Below are 23,985 nucleotides of genomic sequence, written 5' to 3' on the forward strand. Positions count from 1 at the left end.
TTACTGCCTGAACCACACACGCCCCCGCCCCCGCCCTGGGTCTGTGGAAGAACTGTCTTCCACAAAACCGGTCCCTGGTGCCACAAAGGTTGGGGACCGCTAATCTAGAGCACAGGTGAGGCTTTGCTAATTAAGTCTAACTCAACTTTAGCTTGAAAGAAGGCAGTATGAGGAAGGAGGTGCCAGAGGAATCAATTTTGGTGGCAAAGGTGGTGGTGGAGGCATCCCTCTTGGGTGGCAACAGTGTCAGAGTTTCTGGAATCCAGATATCGGGGGGAGCAGCAGCCATGACTTGCACTGGCACAATGCTGAATTGTGGCCTTCAGGCTATGTGGCCTTCGGTGCTCACTCTCTGGCCCTTCTGACAATTCTGTGAGCTATGTAATACACCTTAATAAATTCCTCTGCTTAAACTAGATAGAGTGAGTGTGGCGCTTGTAATGAAGAAAACAGAGTTACACCACACACACACACACACACACACACGTAAGGATTCTGATGGGAACTACCTAAGTGCTGTAATATAATTTGGGGAAATTATAATATTTAGGCTTTTTTAACCTTTTCTTCAACGAATATGGCATGTCTTTTCATCATGCAAAAACAGTTTAGATTTCAAATAAAGTTTTGTTGTTTCTTTATAGCAATCTCTTTCAATTCTCTTTCTAGTTACTTCAGAGGCATGATATTTTATGACCTTTTTTGCAGGGGAAAGGGAGTGTGGGAAAAGAGAGTAGAATGCTATCATAAATTGATGGCTTTCTTTCATTATCGTTTATAACTGGCTAAAATTGATCATATACAGTAAGATTAATTTCTATATATTCATCTTATATACAACGTACTTAATGAATGCTTTTGTTAATTTCAATGCACACTTTATTCTGTTGGATATTCTAGGTTATTTATATCATCTAAATTTAAAAAATTTTTACCACCTTTGAGTTACAGATTTTGTTTCAGTTTTAAGTGTTGCCTGACTGCAAAGAACCTCTAGAATAAAGTTAAATATTAATGGGGAGAGATTTTCACAGAATTCCTCTAGTATTTTACTTTAGTAAAGTAAGATATTAACCATTAGTCTAAACTAGATATGTCTCTTACTACATTATGGAATTCTTTGTTCATTCTCAGTCTCTAAAGAGTTTTTAGCAGAAATGGATGTTTAATTTTATAGTGTTCTTTCAACATCTGTTCCGCGGAACATTTGACCCATTGCTATGATGTATTAGTAGTGTTCATACTACTAAACCAATAGGCATTCTTCGGACAAACCTCAGGAGTTTATTGTAAATAATTCTTACAGTATTCTATTAAATTTTAACATTTATATTTCAAAAGTGAAGTGGGTTGGTGGTTTTCTTATTTTGTGCTATATGAGTATTTTCTTTTTATTTTCTTCTGTGAGGTACCAGGAAATCACTGTTTTTCATGCTAGTATGTTATTACCTTTAAGTCTTTAAAACACACACCTGAATGCATATTTTACTAATTAATAAATTCAAAAGGAATGCAGTATAACTTTTGTTTCCTGCCCCACTCCCCAAAATCAGTCAAGGAACTTAGTGTATGTGTACTCTGCCACACCTCCATCTCTCAGTTTAGTTGATATGAGTTCCAAATCTATATTGCTAATGGTGAGTCATTATTTATACTACTACATTTTTAAAAAACTTTTTCAAGCTTTCATTTTTCTATTAATGCTCACCACTGTACTTTTATACTTCATTTTCCCAATTCTTTAATTATTCATTTAAATTTAACTCTCAGTCATGTGCTATTTATCTTTAAGTGAGTTTCTCAGGAAAGATATGGAAAGTACATTTTATGTGACCTCGAACACACACATATATATGTATAATATCTTAGCAAATAGAGTTATTTGACTACAACGTCATTACACAGCAATTTGTAGAAGGAAAGTCTGAGGCCAGTATGAATTTTATTCCTTTGTAAGCAGTTAGTTTTTCTTTTTTTCCTGTTCAGATATTTTTCCTTCATTACTCAAAAATTTAAAAGTCATGGTACTACATTTAGGGCAGAGTTTCATTTCTCTGTTTCTTTCTTTTCTTTTCTTTTCTTTACTTTCCTTCCTTCCTTCCTTCTTTCTTTCTTTTTTGTTACTCAATTTTTCTTCCAACTTGGGAAAGTCTTCATTAATAGTATCTTTCATTATTGCTTTTGTTCCATTTATCTGGTTCCGCACCAAAAGGATATATTGCTATAAATTAATTAATGAATTCCCAACTTATCTGGTATGGATGTTTAATACCAGAAAGTATAGTTTCTTAAATCTAACACAGAAAGATGAGGCTGTTGCGGGGAGGTGGGCAGCTGATGTCTCTGGTCAGCTCAAAACGCAGCTTTCCTATTTCCGGAAGTGACTGCCAGACGTTTTGGTATAGGAACTAAGTCTCCTCTGTTGGGGTAAGTAGTGTTGGAGGGTGAAATCCACCTTTGACTTCTGCCTATTGAGTTGTCATACTGTTTCTGAGATCTAGCCATGAGTTGACTGTTTTGGAATCATGAGATTTAGTGTTGTACACAGGGGTAGTTCTTCCTAAAGACGTAACCAATCATTGGTGTATTCTTAATCTCCAGTATTACCGCAGTTTTGCAAATTGGGGATGGTGGGATATTACAAATATTTCAATGAAAAGCATGATTAACTACCAAACACTCAAGGGGTTGACCCATAAGTTAACCATTCACTCTGAGGTATGTTAATGTCAGTGACTAAAATTAGATTTTGTAACTTCTAGCTTGCTAGTTCAGATAACAACTTCTATCTTGGCATTTCAGGAAACAAAATGATAAGTAGGAGCGGGTTAGATAGAACATATTCATGACAGAAATGGTTAAGGCCTCACATCACCAGAAGAAATAAATATCCATCATTTATGTCAACAATAAGAACAGGAGGGATGAAATAGAACAGCTTCACAGAAGGACTGACAAAGCAGACCACTACTGGTTATGTGAAATTTGTTGCAGGGGAGATATCTACATCACTTGTGTTAAAAGTCTGCCTGGGTCTCCGGAGGAGGGAGAAGAATTTGCATTTGGCATTTCTCTTTTGAAAATCGAAACTGTCAAATGAAATGACTAATGATAAGCTTAAAACCCACATTTCCTGAATTCCAATGAAATAATGGCACAAAAGAAATAAATGTGAACTAACTCAACGTATTTTTTTTTCTTTCAATTTCAAGGATGCTAGAATGTGTCCATTCCCCCGCCAAATTACTGATCCCACAAGGAAGCAGGTTTTTTTTTTTTTTTTTTTTTTACCAATTAAGGAACTTGCTTCATTTCCTGCATTTGGCCTATTTAAAATGATTTGCATCTCTTAACTGAAGTGGGGCATGTTCTTTGCCTGAGGATCTCACATACACACACTCTCTCTCTCTCTCTCTCTCTCTCTCTCTCTCCCCCTCTTTCAAAACCTTCAAAACTAAATTCATTCCTTTAATGACTGGTTGGTCACTCCGGTAACTATTGTAGAGTTCTGGAATATTTCCACATGCGCAAAAGGAGGCTTTCAGGCCTAAAAGTTCCAGTTTATAGATATACCTACCACTAACTGTGATGTAATGTTACACCAAATAATCAAAGGGGATAGCCTTCAAACTGTGCCTGGGAGGCCCAGGCAACAGGACAACCAATTTTCCCATGGAAAGTCCAAATGGAACATCCATCCTCACATGATGATACAATGAAAAAAGTGACCATATCTAGAACATGCTTGTGTGTCATTCAGGCATGTCCTCCTCCCCCTCCATTTAGGTCTGTAGAGTCCAATCTGCTGTCCCACCCAACTCTTTTCCTTAATATTTTAGATGCTGACAGACCATGGTCCTGCAGACCATCCTTGATCTGATTTAGTCACATTGAGGGTTGTTAATACACTATTATCCTGCTCATCTCCTGACCACCAGTTACCCTTTTCATGTATCAGAGCAATAGTTCATTCCTAAAATAATCTGGGATTTTTCTCTATCCTCAAAACACACCATGAATGATAACTGTGACAACAAAATGCCTGTAAACCTGTGTGTTTCTTTTTGTAAAAAGTGAGCTCCCCATTCCACTTTGGGGGAGGGGGAGGCCAAGTTCTTTGACAGAGTAGAAGAGAAGAAACAGAAATGAAGAAAAACATTGATCTAGACACTGTGTCTCGCCCAGGAGAAAAGAGTGAATCAAAGCTCACTCTGGAAGGCAGCTATGCTCACCGCGACTTGGGATTAACATATACACACTACTATATATAAAACAGATAATCAATAAGGACCTACTGTATAGCACAGGGAACTCTATACTCTGTAATAACCTATATAGGAAAAGAATCTGAAAAAGAATAGATAGTATATGTATAACTAAATCACTTTGCTGTACACCTGAAACTAACACAACATTATAAATCAAATAAACTCCAATACAAAAAAAATAAAACATAAGATGTGAGGTTAAATAAAATAAAATAAATAAATAAATAAATAAATAAAACTGAAACCAGGGGAGGGGAAAAAAAAAAAAAGCTCCCACTGAGGATGTCCCAGGTCTTCCCTGATCCCTCCAGAAGGCATTTTTGGGGCCAGATTCCAGAGCCTCTTCTGGGAGGGCTGCAAGAGGCAGTGACTGGGAAGCAGCGTTCCAGACCTGGCTCTGACACCAACAAGCCATGCGATCCTCAACACTTGGCCGCACTGGATCTCAGTGTCCTTAAAACAGTTTTTTGGGGTTTCTTTTTCTGTTATTTTTTTTTGCGGTACACGGGCCTCTCACTGCTGTGGCCTCTCCCGTTGCGGAGCACAGGCTCCGGACGCGCAGGCTCAGCGGCCATGGCTCATGGGCCCAGCCGCTCCGCGGCATGTGGGATCCTCCCGGACCGGGGCACGAACCCATGCCCCCTGCATTGGCAGGCGGACTCTCAACCACTGCACCACCAGGGAAGCCCCTTAAAACAGTTTTCAAACCTGAATGTGTATGTGTGCACATGTACATACTAAATCTTTAACTCAAGCAAAAGACTACTTTCCATCCCCAAATGTGACAAAGTTTGAGCTTCTCTGGCTGAAGCAAAGGTGGAGTGGGGGCTGCAAACCCCACTTCCGCATCACCCTAACCCTGAGGCAGCTCCTCTATAACTGCTGTGGTTCTGACCCACTGGAGTTGGCTTTGTTGAAAAAATGCTGTTCATTTCCCAAGTCAGCTGTAAACCAGAGGAAGTACACAGCAGAGGGACCTCCAAAGGCTGGTGTGCCAAAATGAAAAAATCACAGACCACTATAAATGGACCGCAGCAGACACTGCTACAAGGAGGCCACATTCCATTGCCAGCATCCCACCTGCAGACTGCGACAAGCCTGTGCTCGACTTTGTTTTGTATTTACACACTGTATTATCTTATCATTTTAACTACATTATGAATTCAAATTGGTCATAATAATACTTTGATAGTTTCTTCAAACCTCACACTGTGCGGCACTTTATAATACTGCAAATACTATCACATTCAGGCAATCATATGAGACTACAAGAGGAAAGTTCTATTATTTCCATTTTATAGATAAGGAAGTTGAGATCTAAAAAGTGATTTGCCCAAATTAACGCTGCTGATACATAGAGAGCTGAGGTCCAGTGTTTATTACATATACCATTTAGTACTTTTATCAATTGTTCGAGATCTCAAAATTAAAAGGATTCGGGGAGCATGATTACTGAGTGACATAGTAGCTGGAGGTTTCTACACTAGAATCTAGTCCTCAATGCCTGGGAAAGCAGGAACACAGTGTGAAGTGGTAACAGCTCCACAGCTTTGTGTAATAGTTCCTTCTCCATTTACCTCACTAACTTCACCAGGTCACCATGATGTTAGTGGGTGCAAAGTTCCTGGAAGTTTATAGAGCTAGCCATTGTTTCACCCAGAGAGAACACGCTTGAGATGTACATGGAAACGCGTAAAGTTATTCCGGTGCCTACATAACACATTCTTGATCCTTATTAAATGTCATCTGCAGCAAGCATTAAAGAGCATTTCCTGTGCACCCAATCTTTGACTCTTAAGGACTCAAAAATCTCAGCCAGACAACAATGGATGGCCCAACGACACAAATACCAGACAATAGAAGGCCAGCACTTTAAAGAATACCTTCCCAGATTAGGCTGAGAAACTAATCAAAGTTGATCACAAAGATTTATGTACAATGCTATTCACCACAATATTACTTATAAGAACAAAAAACTGGAGAGAGTCAAAATACTCATTAGGGGGAGGTAACTATGGCACATTCATGAAATGGAATATATCTACTCATTAAAACCAAGTATTTGAAACAACAACACAAAGGTATTTAATGGTATGTAAAAATCTCAAAATCATACCAGAAGAAAATGATCTAGATACAAACTTATATCTGATCCCATACTTACATATATATATACAAAGCTATGTGTGCATATGTAATTTTATGTTTGTATGTACAAATTTACAGATACATAAATGTTATAAACATTATAATAGGTGTAGATGTGTAAAATCTACATATTTAGACAAATACCCAATTGTTAAGTAGTTAATTCTGAGTGGTGAATAAGAATATAAATGGTGTTTATATTCTTCTTTATACTTTCCTGTATTTTCCAAACTTTCTATAACAAACATGTACAGCTTTTGTAAACAGGAAAAAAAAAGGTTTTTAAAGACATTTTTTAAAAACCTAAAATTTCATTTTCTAAACAAAAATGATCTCTTCTTCCTAAAACTATATGACTTTTCTTGTATGTATGCTCTCCTAAATTTTCTCCACCTCTCTCTTCCCTAGTCTACAGAAACCAGATCTGCTATCAACTCTAATGTAGGAGTGTGGGTGGGCTCCTCTTCCCACAGCTGAACCCTCTAAATTGGTGATAGTTAACAGATTGTATGTACACCTTAACATCCCATGACAAGCTCTGCAATTATCCACTGTTACTCCTAACATCAAAGCTTAGAACTTGAAAAGCCTGCAATTTGCATGGCTTTGTGGAGAAGTACTCACACATTACCACAGTAAACACAACGATCTGCATTAAAGCGTCATCAAAGCTGAAATTGTAATTATGCCAGGGTGAGTAAGTTCAAAGATAGAAATGGAATTGCTAGACATGATATTTAAGAAAATACTCTTTAGTGCAGGTACTTGAATTTAAAACACAGACTTTTAATCCTCCCTTACAGGTTGCCCAAGAGGGAGCATCTAGCCTTCTACCAAGGGCGTGGGGCTCTTAACGAAGACAGCTGGCTGATCCCCAGGCTAACAGGACCCTTACCTCAAGTTCTTTTATCTCTATGGAACAGTTAGTTTTCCTGTGATACAAATCCACACACTCTCACCAGCCTAATGGGCTGAAGAAGACAGTCTGTATTTACATATAGCTGAGAATTTTTCACTCTAGTTCAGAGATAACTTGGGAGTAAGCTAGTGAAGAGGCTGCCAGAGCATCACAGTGCCAGAAAAACCGAAGTCACTCTGACAGTCACCAAAGCAGACGGTCCAGTCTGAGACCATCAGGTAGTGAAAACCTCAAGGGTGAGGAGAGAAGAGATTCAGCAAGGATTTTAAATGTACCTTTTTACTTTCTAGGTCATCATTTACTTATCATATATCTTAGAATAAAAGCAACCCTAAACGTAAGGCAATCCCTTATTTTTCAACTAGCATGTAAAAAAGGAATTTGGGGCGGCCAATTTGAATATATAAACTTCCCAGAGATTTAGAAGACATAATAATATGTGTCATTTATATATTTTAAATCAATGAAATACATAATTATCATACTTAAGAGATTTAAATCTGAAAATGTCTAATCTCAAAGACAAAGTTGATAAACCAATTATTTTAATATTCATTTGTAATATTTTATAGAATCTGAAATGAAAAAGAGTCTACATCTCACTAACTTTAGAGAAAACTGGCTATTTGAGACCTGAGTTTCTTAAGTATTCTTATCCATCTAAAATTTATAAGAATCTCTTTTCTCATAGAAAAAAATAACTTCAAGAATTCCCGATGTCTTGTCTCTATCAGAAAGAGAACATTTCAGATTTACTGAATTTCAGTGAAACACGGCCTTATTTGATTGCTCTGTGGACTTGGGAGGGTGTAAAGCACCTTAGCAACCAAGCTAATAAAAAGTATAAAAGGCAACAGCTCCCTCTCAGCTCTTAGCAATGGTTGAAACAGATTATATTATGGACAAGGCAAATGAAAGATGTGCTAAAATGACTTTCAAAATAAAGTTATTAAGATAATGCACTATAATGTGTGGGGCTTTGTAAGTACCCAGACAGATATTTCAGAGGACTTTCTCTTTGTGGGGAAAACAAACCTTGCCTTCGATCAGAAGTTCGGTGCATTTCTGGTCAACAGAGTAAAAATGACCTCTGTGCATTTCTTTATAAACAGTTATTTACTCTTTCAACAAATATTTGTTATGTGCCCCATAGAGATTACTGACTTGATGCTAAAATTCACCAGTCCCTCTCTGGGAGTCCTGTCTTCTTTTGGTATCTGTGACACTACCTTCTCCTCTTTCCCTCCTGCCTCTCAGCTTGCTGCTTCTCAGTTTCTTGTCGGCTACTTGTCTTCTCAGAATGTCTAAATGTTGGCCTTGTAGACTTAGTTCAAAGTTCTGTCTTCGGAACCTCCAAAACTCTTTCCCTCAATGATTTTATCGCCTCCCCAGGTTTTAAATACTGTCTATAAATGCACGGTCCAGACTGTTATCACCAGCACAGACTCTTGAGTTTCAGGCCCATGGAACAACTGTTTATTTACATCACTTACAAGTCTCTTGGGCATCTTAAATCCAATCAGCAGCAAAGCGAACTCTTCAGTGTTACCTCAGATCTGTTCTTGTCTCCTGTATCTTGGGAAGCACCCCTTCCACTGACCCATGTTCTCAGCAAGGTCTCTGGAAGCCACCCTTGATCAACTCTCTCTCACCCCACAAATCCATCAGTAAATATTGTCAATTCTAACTTGAAAAATGTGTAATGAAGATCCAATTGGTACTTAAGAAACCAAACCAAGCCAAAGAAAATCCACAGTTGATGCATAAACACAAAAAAAGTTGCCAAATTTTGATTTAAAAAAATAAATAAATGAAAAGGAAGAGCACTTCCCAAAGGATGGAAGAGCAAAATCTTCCTGAGTGGCTGCCCAGGGGACCCATGTTCACAAACAAAAACAAAAACAATACCAGTTTTGTTACCACAGGGGTGCATTAAGATTAAATTTAGCAGTAAGCTTCCAAAAGCTTCAATTTATAATAAAGGAGAAACCAAAAAGCTGAATCAAAGACCATTCAGGTTAAATTCTACATTTAGATTTAGGGGACTATCTAGAGATTAGGGGAAAGATGCCAGTCATTAAATTATCATTAGGAATATACGACATGTAAACATTACACTCTTCTCAAAGAACCAAAATGATAAACGCAGGTCACAGGACAGATGGAGCTGCATGAAGGAATTAACAAATATTAATGATGTTGGTATATACCCCTGATTAGTGACTCAACACAAAGCCATACCCAAAACTAAAAAAACACAATGACTGACGTCAGTTCATCTGATTTTATCATCCTTTTCCTTAAGCAGGAAGGGCAAGATGTGTCATTACTCAAGCCAACAATTGGCAATTACACAAAGGCTAAGGATTAAAAAAACCCAAAAAAACAAAATACTGTGGGTACAACGTGAAATAAGAAAGATGTATTCTCCGTAATTCAGAGAAACTGATTTATGAAATACTTGAAATCACAGAACAGATGCATTGCAAAATCATACACCGTGGACACACACACTAGATTAAGAACTCTGGTCTTGAGCCCATTTAAGGTTTTAATAAAAGCAGATGATTCCAAGGTAATGTTCCACCCAAGGGTGACTATATTCAGACATATGATTTGCCAATTTTACCTACATAAAATGAAACTCTATGAGGAGGACATCAAGGTGCTCTTACCTGAACACAATGTTTTACAAGTTTAAGTTGATTTTGTTGAGATCTGCTTATAAGTAGAAAAAAATAACGAGTGACTATATCAGAGACTGCTCTTGAGTAAAACAAGAAAGTTTCTATCACTTTAAAGAAAGAGTGGTTATATGGGACATCTGCAAACTTAATTTGCATTCAGGCTAGCCACCAATTTGCTATGACTCTGGAAGCGCACAATCTTGCTTTGTCCTCTACCTTAAATATAAAGAAGCAAAGCAACCATCTGTCTTGTACCATCATGTCTCTGTAGCCAAAGGAGGTCACTGCCCTGCTGACTGAACATTTTTATTAAAGATCTACAGATCATATTTAAACAGTCTGGCAAACAATATTTCAAGCACAGAAAATCTGCTGAAAGCTTGAATGAAAGTCACAAAACAAAATAGGTGAAACAAAGGCGCTCTTAAGCTCAGGGCTATGTCCCTAGTCTCACCTTATCTAAGGAGAAATCTTTCACTTATACTTAAAGATCATTCATCTCTATTGACTAGGTTGTTCCCACCAGCAAACTAAAATTCACAGTAATGGCCTTCCCTCTGTGTGCTGCATGCAAACCTGATGGGGCCACAAATATCTGAGCAGAAATATGTAAGTGTACCTCTCCCCCTAGTCATCTAGGGGGTTGAGAGAAACTGTCTTAATGCTTTTTTTTTTTTTTTTAATACTGCTATCTTCCTCCCTTTGTAGGCTAGCCTATAAGGTTTAGGAAGAATTCAAAAAAACCCTTGTTCCTCAAAAATTCACTCACTGCTTGGGAAAACCATCACCCTAAATGGCAGACTAAGAACACGAGGAGGTAAAGAAACACTTCACTGATATTAAGCTTGTCAAAAATTAAGAGGCAGGGGAAACAGTGAGGTCAGAGCAGCAATTCTTAGAGGAAGACCAGCCTTGTTTTTTTTTTAAAAAAGAAACTCTACAACAACTAGATAAGACAAAAACAAAAATGGAAGAAATCAGAAAGAAAAAGACAAACTGGACAACAAAATTAAAAATAAAAACTTGCATTCATCAAAAAACAGCATTAAAAAAATAGCAAATCAGAAAGGAGTATCAGTGAGATGACAAAAGGTAACTAAAACATGCACAAGTTATTCAGCTCACACCTGCTAGAATAGCTATTATCAAAATGACAAGAGATAACAGGCCTTGGTGAAGATGTGGAGAAAAGGGAATCCTTGTACACTATTGGTGGGAATGTAAATTGGAGTAGCCACTGTGGAAAATACTATGGAGGTTCCTTAAAAAATTAAAAAGAGAACTACCATATGATCCAGCAATCCCACTTCAGGGTACATATTGGAAGCAAATGCAATCAGTATCTTAAAAAGATACCTGCACTCCCATGTTCACTGCAGCATTATTTACAGTAGCCAAGACGTGGAAACAACCTAAGTGTCCTTCAACAGATGAATGGATAAAGAAGATGTGGTGTGTATGTACAACAGAATACTCTCCAGCTATAAAAAAGAAAGAAATCCTGCCGTTTGCAAGAACACAATGAATCTTGAGGGCATTAGGTTAATGAAATAAGCCAAAGAAAAATACTGTATGATCTCAGTAATATGTAAAATCTAAAAACAAAACAACAAAAAAACCCACAAACTCATAGATACAACAACAAAATGGAAGAAATTAAAAACCACAAGACTTGTGGTTGCCAGAGCTGGGCGGTGGGTGAAATGGGTGAAGGTGATCAAAAGGCACAAACTTCCAGTTATAAGATAAATAAGTTCTGGGGATGTAACATACAGCATGGGGACTATAGTTAGCAAAACTGTATTGTATATTTGAAAGCTGCTGAAAGAGTAAATCTTAGAAGTTCTCCTCCTAACACATATATATGGAATCTAAAAAAAAAAAAAGTTCTGATTAACCTAGGGGCAGGACGGGAATAAAGACACAGACGTAGAGAATGGACTTGAGGACACAGAGAGGGGGAAGGGTAAGCTGGGATGAAGTGAGAGAGTAGCATTGGCATATATACACTACCAAATGTCAAATAGATAGCTAGTGAAAGCAGCTGCATGGCTGGCACAGGGAGATCAGCTCAGTGCTTTGTGACCACCTAGAGGGGTGGGATAGGGAGGGTGGGAGGGAGACGCAAGAGGGAGGGGATATGGGGATATACGTATGCATATAGCTGATTCACTTTGTTATACAGCAGAAACTAACACAAAACTGTAAAGCAATTATACTCTAATAAAGATGTTAAAAAAAAAAGTTCTCCTCACAAAGAAAAAAAAAAGTGTAACTATGTGAGGTGATGGACATTAACTAGACTTACTGTGGCAGTCAAAAAAAAAAAGATATTTAATCATTGTGTTGTACATCTTAAATACAATGTTACATGTCAATTATATCCCAATAAAACTGGAAAAGGTACTATGATATTATGTTTGGCCTCTGTCAACAGAACCTGAAAAACTTTAACATTACTGTTGGCAAGCGTGGAGTAAAGAAAAAGTTGCAGCATATGCATTTCAGTCACATGTACAGACACATACACACACAATATGTACAGGAAAAAAGACAAGCGATATAATAAAATGTCAGCAGGGTTATCCTTGGATAGTGAGTTTAAAGGGGATTTATATTTCCATATAATTTCTCATGTTTTCTACAAACTCTCAGCTTACTGTTACAATCAGAATATCACATTTTATTTTTTAGCCGTATCAGCGTTGAAGATCAGAGTCATGGGAATAGAGGATGCAAAATATCTTGTGAGATTTTATCATACCTTAAAAATGGCTCAGGGTCATGTGGATATTGGTAAGTGGATTAAGGACTTGGTTGGCACAAAGTGCCAACATTTCAGGTTTTACTAAATCTCTTACCACCCAGCTACATATCTTCCAAGCTTATGGTCACATTCCTGGGGCAGTGAGTTATAATGAAGTTCCTCGCCAACATCAGGGATGCTCTCACGTACGTCTCTGGCACCCTGGAATGTTGACTAATCCTGTTCTATCCCAGACTCTCTTCGTTGAAATTATGATTCCACCTTGTGTATTTCTTCTCTATCTCCACTTCACTGCTAGACTGCTGACTTTCAATTCTCTGTATCAGTGTGCCTGTCTGCAAAACCACTGCCTTTTACCCCCATCCTATTCAGTGTCACATCTAAATAACTACAACTGATATAGCAGAAATACAAGGAGAGCAAGTTGTGAAGTGGTGAGACCAATGAGTGGCTCCAAAAGAGATGCCAACACAAGTTCAAAAGAGGAAGGGCCGCACAGTTTGCTGAAACAATAAAAATGTTATTGGAAAAGTGTACCTGATGTATCATAGCTTCTATTTGGTAACCACCTTAATTTATACTCTCAGTTGTGTTTGTTAAGCCAAGGCCGCAAGGGTAGAGGTGGGGAGAAGGGAAACTAATGACGAAATGCACATAGAAATGTTCTCAGTGTGTTTTGAAGAGTAGGATTCGGGGTGTGTCATTGCCTAACCCCATGTGCTACCCCAATACTTTTCTGAGTTTTGCAAGTTTCCACTTGGAGTTGTATTGTTCATACAATCACTCCAGTTCTCTGCTTATTTTCACCTGGATGGGCCTCCTTTAGCTCAGTTGTATCTTTGAAGAGAGACTTGGTGAGTAGAGCAGCAAACACAGTGGTAACTAATCCTTCAGAAATGAGGTCCCTATATATGATAGATAGATAGATAGATAGATAGATAGATAGATAGATAGATAGATAGACAGGTAGCTAGATAGATAGATACATAGATAGACAGTAATTTATACAAGTTTTCCCAAGTAGATACTAACCTAATAGGTTATGTATACTTAGTGGTTTAAGAATACTTCCTGTCTTTAATAATTCCTAGAGTTGTCCAATAGGAAAGTGAGACTTTTTTCCACCTTTCCTTTCAGAAACCCTCGTATAAATGAATCTAAGTAGCCAGCTGCAAATTCCCAGTAAAACCATTTTTGAAGACACCAAAGGTTAGGTATTTTGACCAATGGGACAACATTTGATTCTAGGACTCTAGAAGTTTGGAGTCAGTGGGTCTCAGTTATTTGACTACATCTAGTCTGTGGCTCATCCTCTGTAAGTATCACTCTTAGAGCTCAGACTTTAACCATTTGAATCAAAATACAACATTGAAGTGATATCGTGGTAGGCAGAATTCTAAAAATGGTCACCTCACGATTCCCGTCTCCTAGTTATCCTAACCCTCATCTAGGTACTACTATGAAGGGATTTTGCAGACGTAATTAAAGTTCCACAGCACCTGACTTTAATATACAGAGACTGAGTAACCCTGACCCAATCAGATAAGCCCCTTAAAATAAAAAATTTTCTTTGACTGATAGCAGGATAGTTAGAGATATGAAGCATGAGGATCACTGGATGTGCCAGTGCAGGCTTGAAGATGGAGGAGGGCAGCTTCCGGCTCATAGCCAGGATAAAATGTGGATCTCAGTCCTACAGCCGAAGGGATCTGAATCTGTCCACAACCTGCATAAGCTTGGAAGCAGATTCTTTCCCAGTCTCTAGATAAGAGTCCAGCCCATTGTGAAAATAAAGAAAGCCTCAATTTACATGGAATGGGGAAGCCCTGAAAGGGGAGCTCTCACACACTACCACTCAGACCCCAGCGGGGGGGAAGGAAGAATTTCTCCCAGTCCAGCAACAGCTCAGCCACTGAGAAGCCACTACCACCCTGGACTCTCCTCCCAACTTCCTCTTTTCTTCTATAAAAACAAAAGCCTCTCTTCTGTTTTTTGGACTTACCTATGGTTTGCTGTAATTCTCTGCTATTCCCAAATAAACTCATTTTGCTGGTAAAATACCTAGCTCTTTTTCTTTTTTTTTTTTAAGGTCAATAACTGACACTGACTCTGGCCTTATGATACCGTGAGCAGAAAAAGCAGGTGAGGGTTCCTACAGAAATAGGAGCTTATCCTTTCTACCTTTCTTTGATTTTGGCCTTGAGATACCTTGAGAGCTCCCCTGAAGTCAAACAAGTCAAGCCTACTTAGACCTGTATAGACCTGTAAGATCAATAAATAGATATTGTTTTAAGCCACTAAATTTTTGGTAATTTATTGCATAGTAAGCAGGTATTATTTTGTTTCCTTTACCGGTTTTATTTTTAGAGCCTTATTTTATTATAAAACCACTACACACTAATTTCCCTACTTTCCTATTCTCCAAAGATAAACACTGCTCACTTTCTCTTTCCAAAAACTCCTTATGAATATGCATGAATATACAAGTATTTATGCATGTCTATATGCACTCAAACACACACACACATATATAAAATTACACAATGTATTTTGTTGCTGAACAGTCTATCTTGGGCAGCTTTCTAAATCAGAACATAAAAGCCTACCTTATTCTTTGTAACAAACATGCAGTCTTGGATTACATACCTGAATTATTTTCTACTAAACCAGCTGCTTAATGAAGGGCATGTTAAATAATAAAGTGGTAACAACTTAAGTGTCCATTTGCTAGTTACAGCAATGTTAGATTTATTATATTCTGTTATTCTGTAAGATATCAGTAAGATAAATTCCTAGAGATGGATTTGCTGGGTGAAAGGGTAAATGCAGTTGAAATTTTAACTGTTACTGCCAACTAACCAAAAGCGTTGTACCAATTCACATCAACACTTACGTGATGTGAGAGGGACTGTGTCTCCACAACCTTGCTATCATTGGATTCTATCACTTTTACAAAATTTTTGACAATATGCTAGGTGAACAATAGTGTCTCATTATTCTGGTTCATATTTCTTTTATGATTGCAATGAATCATCATTTCAAACATTTTTGTTGGCCAATTTAATTTTTTTCTATGATATGCCTTTTACATCCTTTCCCCATTTTTCTCCTGGTGCAGTCACCATTTTCATATCAATTTACACAAGCTTTTTGTATATTAAGGCAATCAGATGTTTGTCAGTTATGGGCATAAAAATACTTTTCACACTTTGTTTTCTTTTGATTTTGTTTATTACACAGAATTTTTCATTTTAGGAGAGAGATAATAGTCTTTCCTTTGGGGCTTCTGGATTAAATTTCATGCTTAGAACTAGGAGCCTGTGATTTTTACCTTTCTTTTTGTTTTTTCTAATGGGACTGACCTGTTCATGGTTCGTTTAGGAATGCCTGGCTGTCAACAAACACTATTTTGTCTGTGGAGATAAGCTCCAGAACATGATGCCAGTATCTCTTCTTCCTCAGGGTACCACTGACATATCTACACAAATAAATTAATGTTCTCATTTCTACCGATTCATTCAATGGGTATAAATTCATGTCAGTAATGCATGTCCTGACTCACATAATCCCTACCTAAGAAAAATAGAAAGTGTATCTCCTGGGTGACTAAGCACTGAGAGACGGCACTTATTCTTTCTCTTGTTTTTCATGGGGACATCAAGGAACTGTCCCCCTGGCCTCTGTGTACCATACGCAGTAGAGAATGTAGCAATAGGAAGAGGTAAGAGACGCAGTGAGTGAGAAAGCATTTCGCATTATCAAGATGTGAGGACAGGTCCTTTATTTAATTTACATTTTATTCTTCTTGTATATAGAAATAGGAACCTACCAGACTGTGATAAATGCCATTTCTCACGAAAAGTCGACAGACTTTTCTACAGCTTATGAGTGAATAACAACCTGTTATGTTCCTCCATAACATAAGGGAAAATGCTCTCGGAACCTGAAAGACAGGCTTCTCTTTGCCCATTCCTCCGATTAAATAGAAAATTATGTTTTGAGGGAAAAAGAATTCTCCATAGAGAAACAAATAATAATTAAAAGGATCATTAAAGTCTTAACTACACTTTCTTTAATCTCAATATTAGAACTGAAGAAAATAATGGCAGTAAAAGACTAATCGACAGGCACATCAAGTATGATGCAATCACTACAGAACACTACAAAGAGGAGTAGGATTAACTTTTTTAAATCACAACTGAATTATATGTAAGAAATAAAATTTATCATATACTTAGCACCTTGTATATACTGCTGGGCACTCTGACAGAGGAATGAAAAGATAAGACAAAGATATAATTCCAGCCGCTGAGTAAAGTATTTGGCCTTGCTTGACCCTACGGTCAGCTTTCACTATTATGACGATGATATAATAAATATCTCCAAAGTATAAAGGTAATAATATAAACAGTTGTGTATTCACCATTCAGCTTTGGAAATATAACATTGCCAACTGCTTACCCCTCTCCACAATTATACCCCCTGACACCTTCTCAGACGTAACTACTAACACAAAATGGGTCTTTAAAATGACCATATTTTCCTTCAGACTCTTACTATAAATGTACAGATACATATTTATATGTGTGTGTGTGTGTATTCCTAAACAAAACACTGCACGTAGCATCACATTAACCTTATATGTATGGTTTAAGTAAGATTCTTTTGCAACTTGCTTTTGTTGCCCAACACTATCTTTGAACGCTAGTTCATTTGTTTTCTAGGCACACGGTGTTCCGTACATAACTATGCCACAATTCATTTATCTACTTTCCAACTGATAGACATTTGGGCCACACTGCTTCAAACGTTTAGCTATTACAAATGATGCCACTATGAGCAGTCTAGAGCACACCTTCTTGCATATATGTGTAGGCGTTTCTCTAAAGTTTTCCCTCAGAGTGGCATTTCTGGACTTTAGTGGTCTTACTACATACAGCATCATAATTTTATGAATTTGTCCTTTGCCTTTTTAACTTTACCATCTTTTATTTATTACTATGAGGAAAATAAAATTTATTCCAAAGGGGCAACTACGTCTCTCTCTCTCTCTGTCCTGGCTTGTCCCCAAACATGTTTAGATAACTTCCACTCTCAGCTGGAGAGCCCCCCCTAAGCAAAAGGACTGCTTTCCGGGGGCCAGTCATAGCCTAGTTTATAAGTCAACACCACCTGAAAGTCTATCGTGTGACAGTTTCTGCAAGAGTGTAACAGAGGTAGGGCTTAAACACTCATCCTTTCACCCCATCATCTTCCATATCTCGAACACATCTTCCTACAGATCCTCCTCAAAATCTGTGAAAGGCACTCAAGGCAAAATTCATTTTACTTTCTGACTTTCATCTCTCTTTTCACCTTTACATTCTTGTACAATCAAGCATGTACATCCCACACTCTAGCCACACACCAGAAATTCCCCCATCTCTCACCCCTGCCAAAGTCTTGTTCATCTTTCAACATCATGAGCAAGTGGCTCCTTCAATATCTCCCAAACTTTCCTGATTGGAACTAACCCTTCTCTTCTTTGCACCATCTTAGATAGAATTCAAACAAACAAAAACCACACAAAGCAGTCTTCATTGCACAGTTTTTGTAATATGGTTCTACCATCCTTCTAAGTAGTTCTTGAGGCCAAGGGTCTCACCTCTTGAATCTTCTTTGTCCCTACAATGGTTCTGGATGTAAAGATAAGTTATACATACACCACTGTCAGGTAAAACTTTAGATAAACTCTTGCCCACATTACAAGAGGAGACATGTTCTAGACTGCTCAGAGCAGCATTGTTCGTGCTAGCTAATATATACAATAGATAAGTTCAACTTTAGGGAGAAAAATGCTGAATAGTTTTGATGCACTTTAGGACATGAGACCCCAAAATATGGCGCACTGGCACATTGACTATTTTAAGGTGAAGGGATTTGAGAAACAGCATGTGCAGGAAGGGCTTTCTGACCTGCCACGTACGCAGGTCATAAAACCTTCTTGTGAGAGCCACCCTCCCTACACCTGGAGGAAAGGAGCCTTCTTATCTCTGAAGAAAAGGGACACAGAAGAATCTGAACAAACAGTCCTTGCTAACTTTCCCCCAGTTTACTACAATTAGCTCACCTTTGTCCTATACGTCTTTGCACAACTCCCTTCTCTTCACCAAACTACTGTAAAAACAATCCCAATTTAACCGTTCCTTTGGGTTTTCATTTCCTCATGAATGCTCCCATGTCCCGTAAAACGTATGTTAAATAAATGTGTACGCTTTTCCTTTGTTAATCTGTCTCTGGTTACTGGGTCCCCAGTGGAGAAGTTAGAAGGGGAGAGGGAAAAGATATTTTTCCTCCCTTATAGTCCTTGACACTAATCCTCTTCACGTGAACTGTCATGGCCACGTTTCCCAAAGGAAATCCTAACATGGGAGCGTGACTTGCATCATCCACAAATTCAGATGTGGAGAAAAAAAAATAACTGGGATAGGACCCCATATAAAAAGGATTTCTCCCTTTCAGATCCAAGAGCTCAAAGAGAGGCTAAGGTTTGGGCTGACTGATGAGAAAGAACAACTTAGTGACAAAGCTACAGGGAAACCAAGATAACAAGGTGGGGAGACGCATCTAAATTTCCAAATGCCTGTATTTTAAAAACTAGCAAGACGAAGTAAAACAGAACTCAAGAAAAGGTATTTCATTACCTGCATGAGCAGAGAGAGGTGAGTGAGGCCGAGGCAGTGCTGGGGGCTGCCCATTACCTATCAAGCTTTTCCGGTTGCTGGTTCGGCAACTGTCCAAAGGAAAGGAAAACCAGTTTTAAAAGCAATAATAATGATAACGTTCAAGTATGTTCAAAGTAGACATAGCTTAGGTTGAACAATCTATCCGCACATGTTATTTCTAAAATTTTTGCAAGTCAATATGCACTCACTAATATTTGAAGAAAATATAATGTATTCATATCATATATAACACCATCAATATTCCTCACCACAAAGTTATCATCCAATGCCTTTCTTTTGGCTCCTCACTGCAAATATGTGATATATACACACAAGTGATAAACTAAGGATTCAAATCAGCAAACCACAGGTAGCATCTCTGCTGACATGAAATTTCTAATACAAAATTACATGCAATGAAGAACAATGACATTAATCTTACAGTGATGCACTAATTAAAAATCTAATTATTTAGACAAATCTCATAGTTGTGCCTTTTGTCAATAGAACAGCCAATGCCTAAGATAAATGCATTTCACTACTCATTCATTTTTCATCTTCATACTGCATTCAGTATTAAGGTAAATATTTTGGAATCATAGAAACAGATTCCAGTTTGTATTAAAATAACAATGAAGGCCTTTTCTCACAGGCACACTACCTACTGTTTTTTATCCTGGTACCCAGTGAGTAGAAATAAATCGCTACATATGAGCACAGGGTAACTATTTTTTCCTGTTTCTGCTACTAGAAAGTTAAAAAATAGCTAATTTGATTCCAAAGTAACTTTCACAAGCCTCAAAGAATAACACAAATGCAAAACTGGTTGATGATGAAGTGGATGTTATCTTACTTTCGTTTGCTTTTCTTCAGTACAGACTAGTACTTCACAATCAGTATAGTGGTTAGAAAAGGATAATACAAACCAGCAGGTTACCTCATTGAATTCACCTATAATAAGGTTCAGGGCACTATGATTCCATCCTCCTACACTTGGTGCCCTTATCCACCACTGAAGATTTATTGTAATGTCTTCTTAATTCAGAATATACCTGTTACAGCATTCTTGAAACAGGAATTTTCACCTAACTTCTAAATAACATATAGTGGACATAATTGAGAATTTGTATAAAATATTTGAAAGGGGGCTTCCCTGGTGGTGCAGTGGTTGGGAGTCCGTCTGCCGATGCAGGGGACACGGGTTTGTGCCCCGGTCCGGGAAGATCCCACATGCTGTGGAGCGGCTGGGCCCGTGGGCCACGGCCACTGAGCCTGCGTGTCCGAAGCCTGTGCTCCGCAACAGGAGAGGCCACAACAGTGAGAGCCCCACGTACCGCAAAAAAAAAAAAAAAAAAAAAAAAAAAAAATTGAAAGGAACATTTCTAAATACTATTTAAACAACACATTTCAAAACCAAACCAAATTTCTTTCTCCAATATTGACTTGGGAACCAATCCTCTCTCTTAGATGTTTGCTGCTTATTATCATTTGTCAACATTCCCATATTTATAATTTCTTAAGGTCAGGCTGCATCATTTTATTTTCCTTACTGGAGCAATCAACACCCCCTAGCATTATCTGTGAGTTTAATTAAGATCATGTTTACTCAGCCTTAAAGAAGTTGTTGAATAAGAAGAGACCCTTGATAATTATGAAGGTGGAATGTGGTATTATCAACTCATCTATCAAGAACCATAATTTGGCCTATTAAATTCATAACCATTCATAACCATTAAGTCAGATCGTGTGATTGTTTTTTTAAAAAATATTGTACAATGTATTTAGTGTTAATTCAAATTAATGTCTCCTTTAATTTTAACATAGGAATATTAAATATATCAACTTGCTGATGTTAGTAAGAGAAATTATAAATGACAGATTTATATCCTGGAACTCTCAGCAAAGTTATTTGCTAATTTGAGCAAGTTAATTGTAATACAGGTTAACTTATACAAAAATGGCTATTTGTATTAGTTTTTACATTTAGTATTTGATCTAAATCATTTATGAAAATTTATGTAAATCAAATAAATAAGAAATATATATCAATAGAAACAGTAACCTAATGAATATCTTACACAAGAATATCAGTGAAATACGCTGACAAAGCTAAAATTTAGAAAATATTTTTAAAAAAACATTTTAATTGGGGCTTCCCTGGTGGTGCAGTGGTTGGGAGTCTGCCTGCCGATGCAGGGGACACGGGTTCATGCCCCGGTCCGGGAGGATCCCACATGCTGCGGAGCGGCTGGGCCCGTGAGCCATGGCCGCTGGGCCTGCGCCTCCGGAGCCTGTGCTCCGCAATGGGAGAGGCCGCAGCAGTGAGAGGCCAGCGTACCGCAAAAAAAAACCAAACAAACAAAAAAAACATTTTAATTGAATTTTCCTAAGAAACATATAGAATGACTAGTACATTACCACAACAAGCTAAGTAGCCAATAATTTGTATTTAAAACAAAGAGAAACACAAACAAAAAATTCTCACAACTGTATCAGTTATTTAAAGCCTACCAAAAACAAAAAAGGGTGGAAAAGTACTGATGTGATTTAAAAAAAAAAAACTCAAAAAGAAACGTCAAGGGCTTCCCTGGTGGAGCACTGGTTGAGAGTCCGCCTGCCGATGCAGGGGACACGGGTTTGCGCCCCGGTCCGGGGAGGATCCCACATGCTGCGGATCAGCTGGGCCCATGAGCCATGGCCGCTGAGCCTGCGCGTCCGGAGCCTGTGCTCCGCAACGAGAGAGGCCACAACAGTGAGAGGCCCGCGTAAAAAAAAGTGAAACTAAAGAACAGTTATGAATTCAAGTTCCAGCTATCCATCCCCAAAATGCAATCTTTCTGTTTCACTCTTTAAGAAGAAATGGAAGCCATCCACCCTGCCCGTGCTTGATTCTGAAAGCTGAAGCCAGGAACCACCACTGCCCACAAAGAACCTGCTCCTCTTCATGCCACCCAGTTGAAAAAACACATGGGACACAGCCTATGATGACATGCTCAGTTTGTTCTCTCAATTGACAAGGTGACACAATGGCACAGATTCTTTACTTGCAAAATCTGAATTTAGCCCAAGAAGATAGCCACATATAACTTGAGACAAAGGCAAAGGTAAACGATGGATTAGAACAGGGGCTGATGGTGCTAAGTGAGCTTTCCTTGTTACCTCATTCCTTTGGTTCCTGCCTAGAAAGATCCACCTGCCAACAGAAAACACACACACACACACACACACACACACACACACACACACACACACACACAGAGTACAATAAGCACTGCTGACTATGGACCTGGGATCTGAGAAGAATGGGAGGGTGAAAGGCAATGACAGTACTTCTGAGTCAGAAGGACTGTCTGGCCCCTGCGGGCTGGGAGGCGAGGCAGGTGGGGACAGAACCCTCTGGGAGAAGAACGTCACAGTTGGATGGGCACTCTGTTGGAGACGCTTTAGCATGACAGGAAGCCACCACCGGGAAGTGGTTTATTTGTTGGCGTGGTGTTTTGGCTTAGGCAGGTGACCTGGGATCACACAGGGTGCCACTCTGCTCCCTGAGTTCACTGTTCCCAAACTGCTCACCAAAGCAGTTTCACAAGGAGCTTCCCCATCTCCTAACGATTGCCAATAGCACCTTCCATTTGTCGGGAGGATAGAGAGACAGATCACGCATTTCATCGTGCAAGTCAGGCCTGATCAGAGTGAGGGACAAAGGAACGTGGGCTACTAGCTGAGGGAGGGGAGGGGAAGGAGGTGTATGGATTTTTGGCCCAAACCACCCATATTCTATTCCTGCCTAGATTGTCCTTATGCTCAGAGCTCCGTATGAAGGGCGTGGTGGGACCTGTAAGAGCCTCACACCTGGATCTGTCACATCTCTCCTGGCAGAAGAACCTGTTAATTATCCTCTACCAGGTCTGTAAAAGCTGTGAGGGCCACCAGGCTGTGGCTTTTTGCAACTGTTCTGAGTAGCTGAAATGCAGCTTAATTTTAAATTACAATCATTTGGGGACATGAATACTGATCATGTCTGATCGTGGTAGGACAAGCTGAGAAAGAGAAACCCAAACAGGCAGTAATTTCTAACAGTCACAGCCGACTTGGAAGGTCAACATTTAGTACGACATATGACTGACCACAATTGAGGGGCAATGAGTTGCCTAAGAAGAGCTCCAGGAGTTCTGAAAAGCTAGCCTATAATTTATTAATTCATCTTGATGAAAAATTTGATAAATTTGCACAGGAGGCCAATTATAGACCATAGATTTACCGAATGTGAACATCTGCTATTTCCTGATACCTTAATAGAATCTGAACACTGAATACTCCTTGAACAAAGAGGAAGACAGAAGTGGAAGAAACCGGGCATGAACAGGAGGCAGAAATTGTCTAGCTAATGTGGTATTGCTGAAAACATGTTATAAAACAGGCAGGCTTCTGTTTCCTTATCTTTACAATGAAGGGGTTAGACCAGATTAGAGGAGTCATTAATTATTTTTGT

General features: G+C 38.5%; 1 protein-coding gene across 6 annotated transcripts in view; it reads right to left on the reverse strand.

Annotated features, from left to right (window-relative positions):
* MAST4 (microtubule associated serine/threonine kinase family member 4) overlaps positions 1–23,985 on the reverse strand; it is a 569,289-nt gene that overhangs the window by 94,737 nt on the left and 450,567 nt on the right. For all 6 annotated transcript variants that reach the window (XM_060009396.1, XM_060009392.1, XM_060009397.1 and 3 more), the window contains one exon: positions 19,473–19,561. In XM_060009396.1, coding sequence (XP_059865379.1) covers positions 19,473–19,561 — 89 coding nt within the window. The remainder of the gene's footprint in view (positions 1–19,472; positions 19,562–23,985) is intronic.

The sequence above is a fragment of the Delphinus delphis genome, chromosome 3 (genome assembly GCF_949987515.2).
Source record: "Delphinus delphis chromosome 3, mDelDel1.2, whole genome shotgun sequence".
NCBI classification, from domain to species: domain Eukaryota; kingdom Metazoa; phylum Chordata; class Mammalia; order Artiodactyla; family Delphinidae; genus Delphinus; species Delphinus delphis.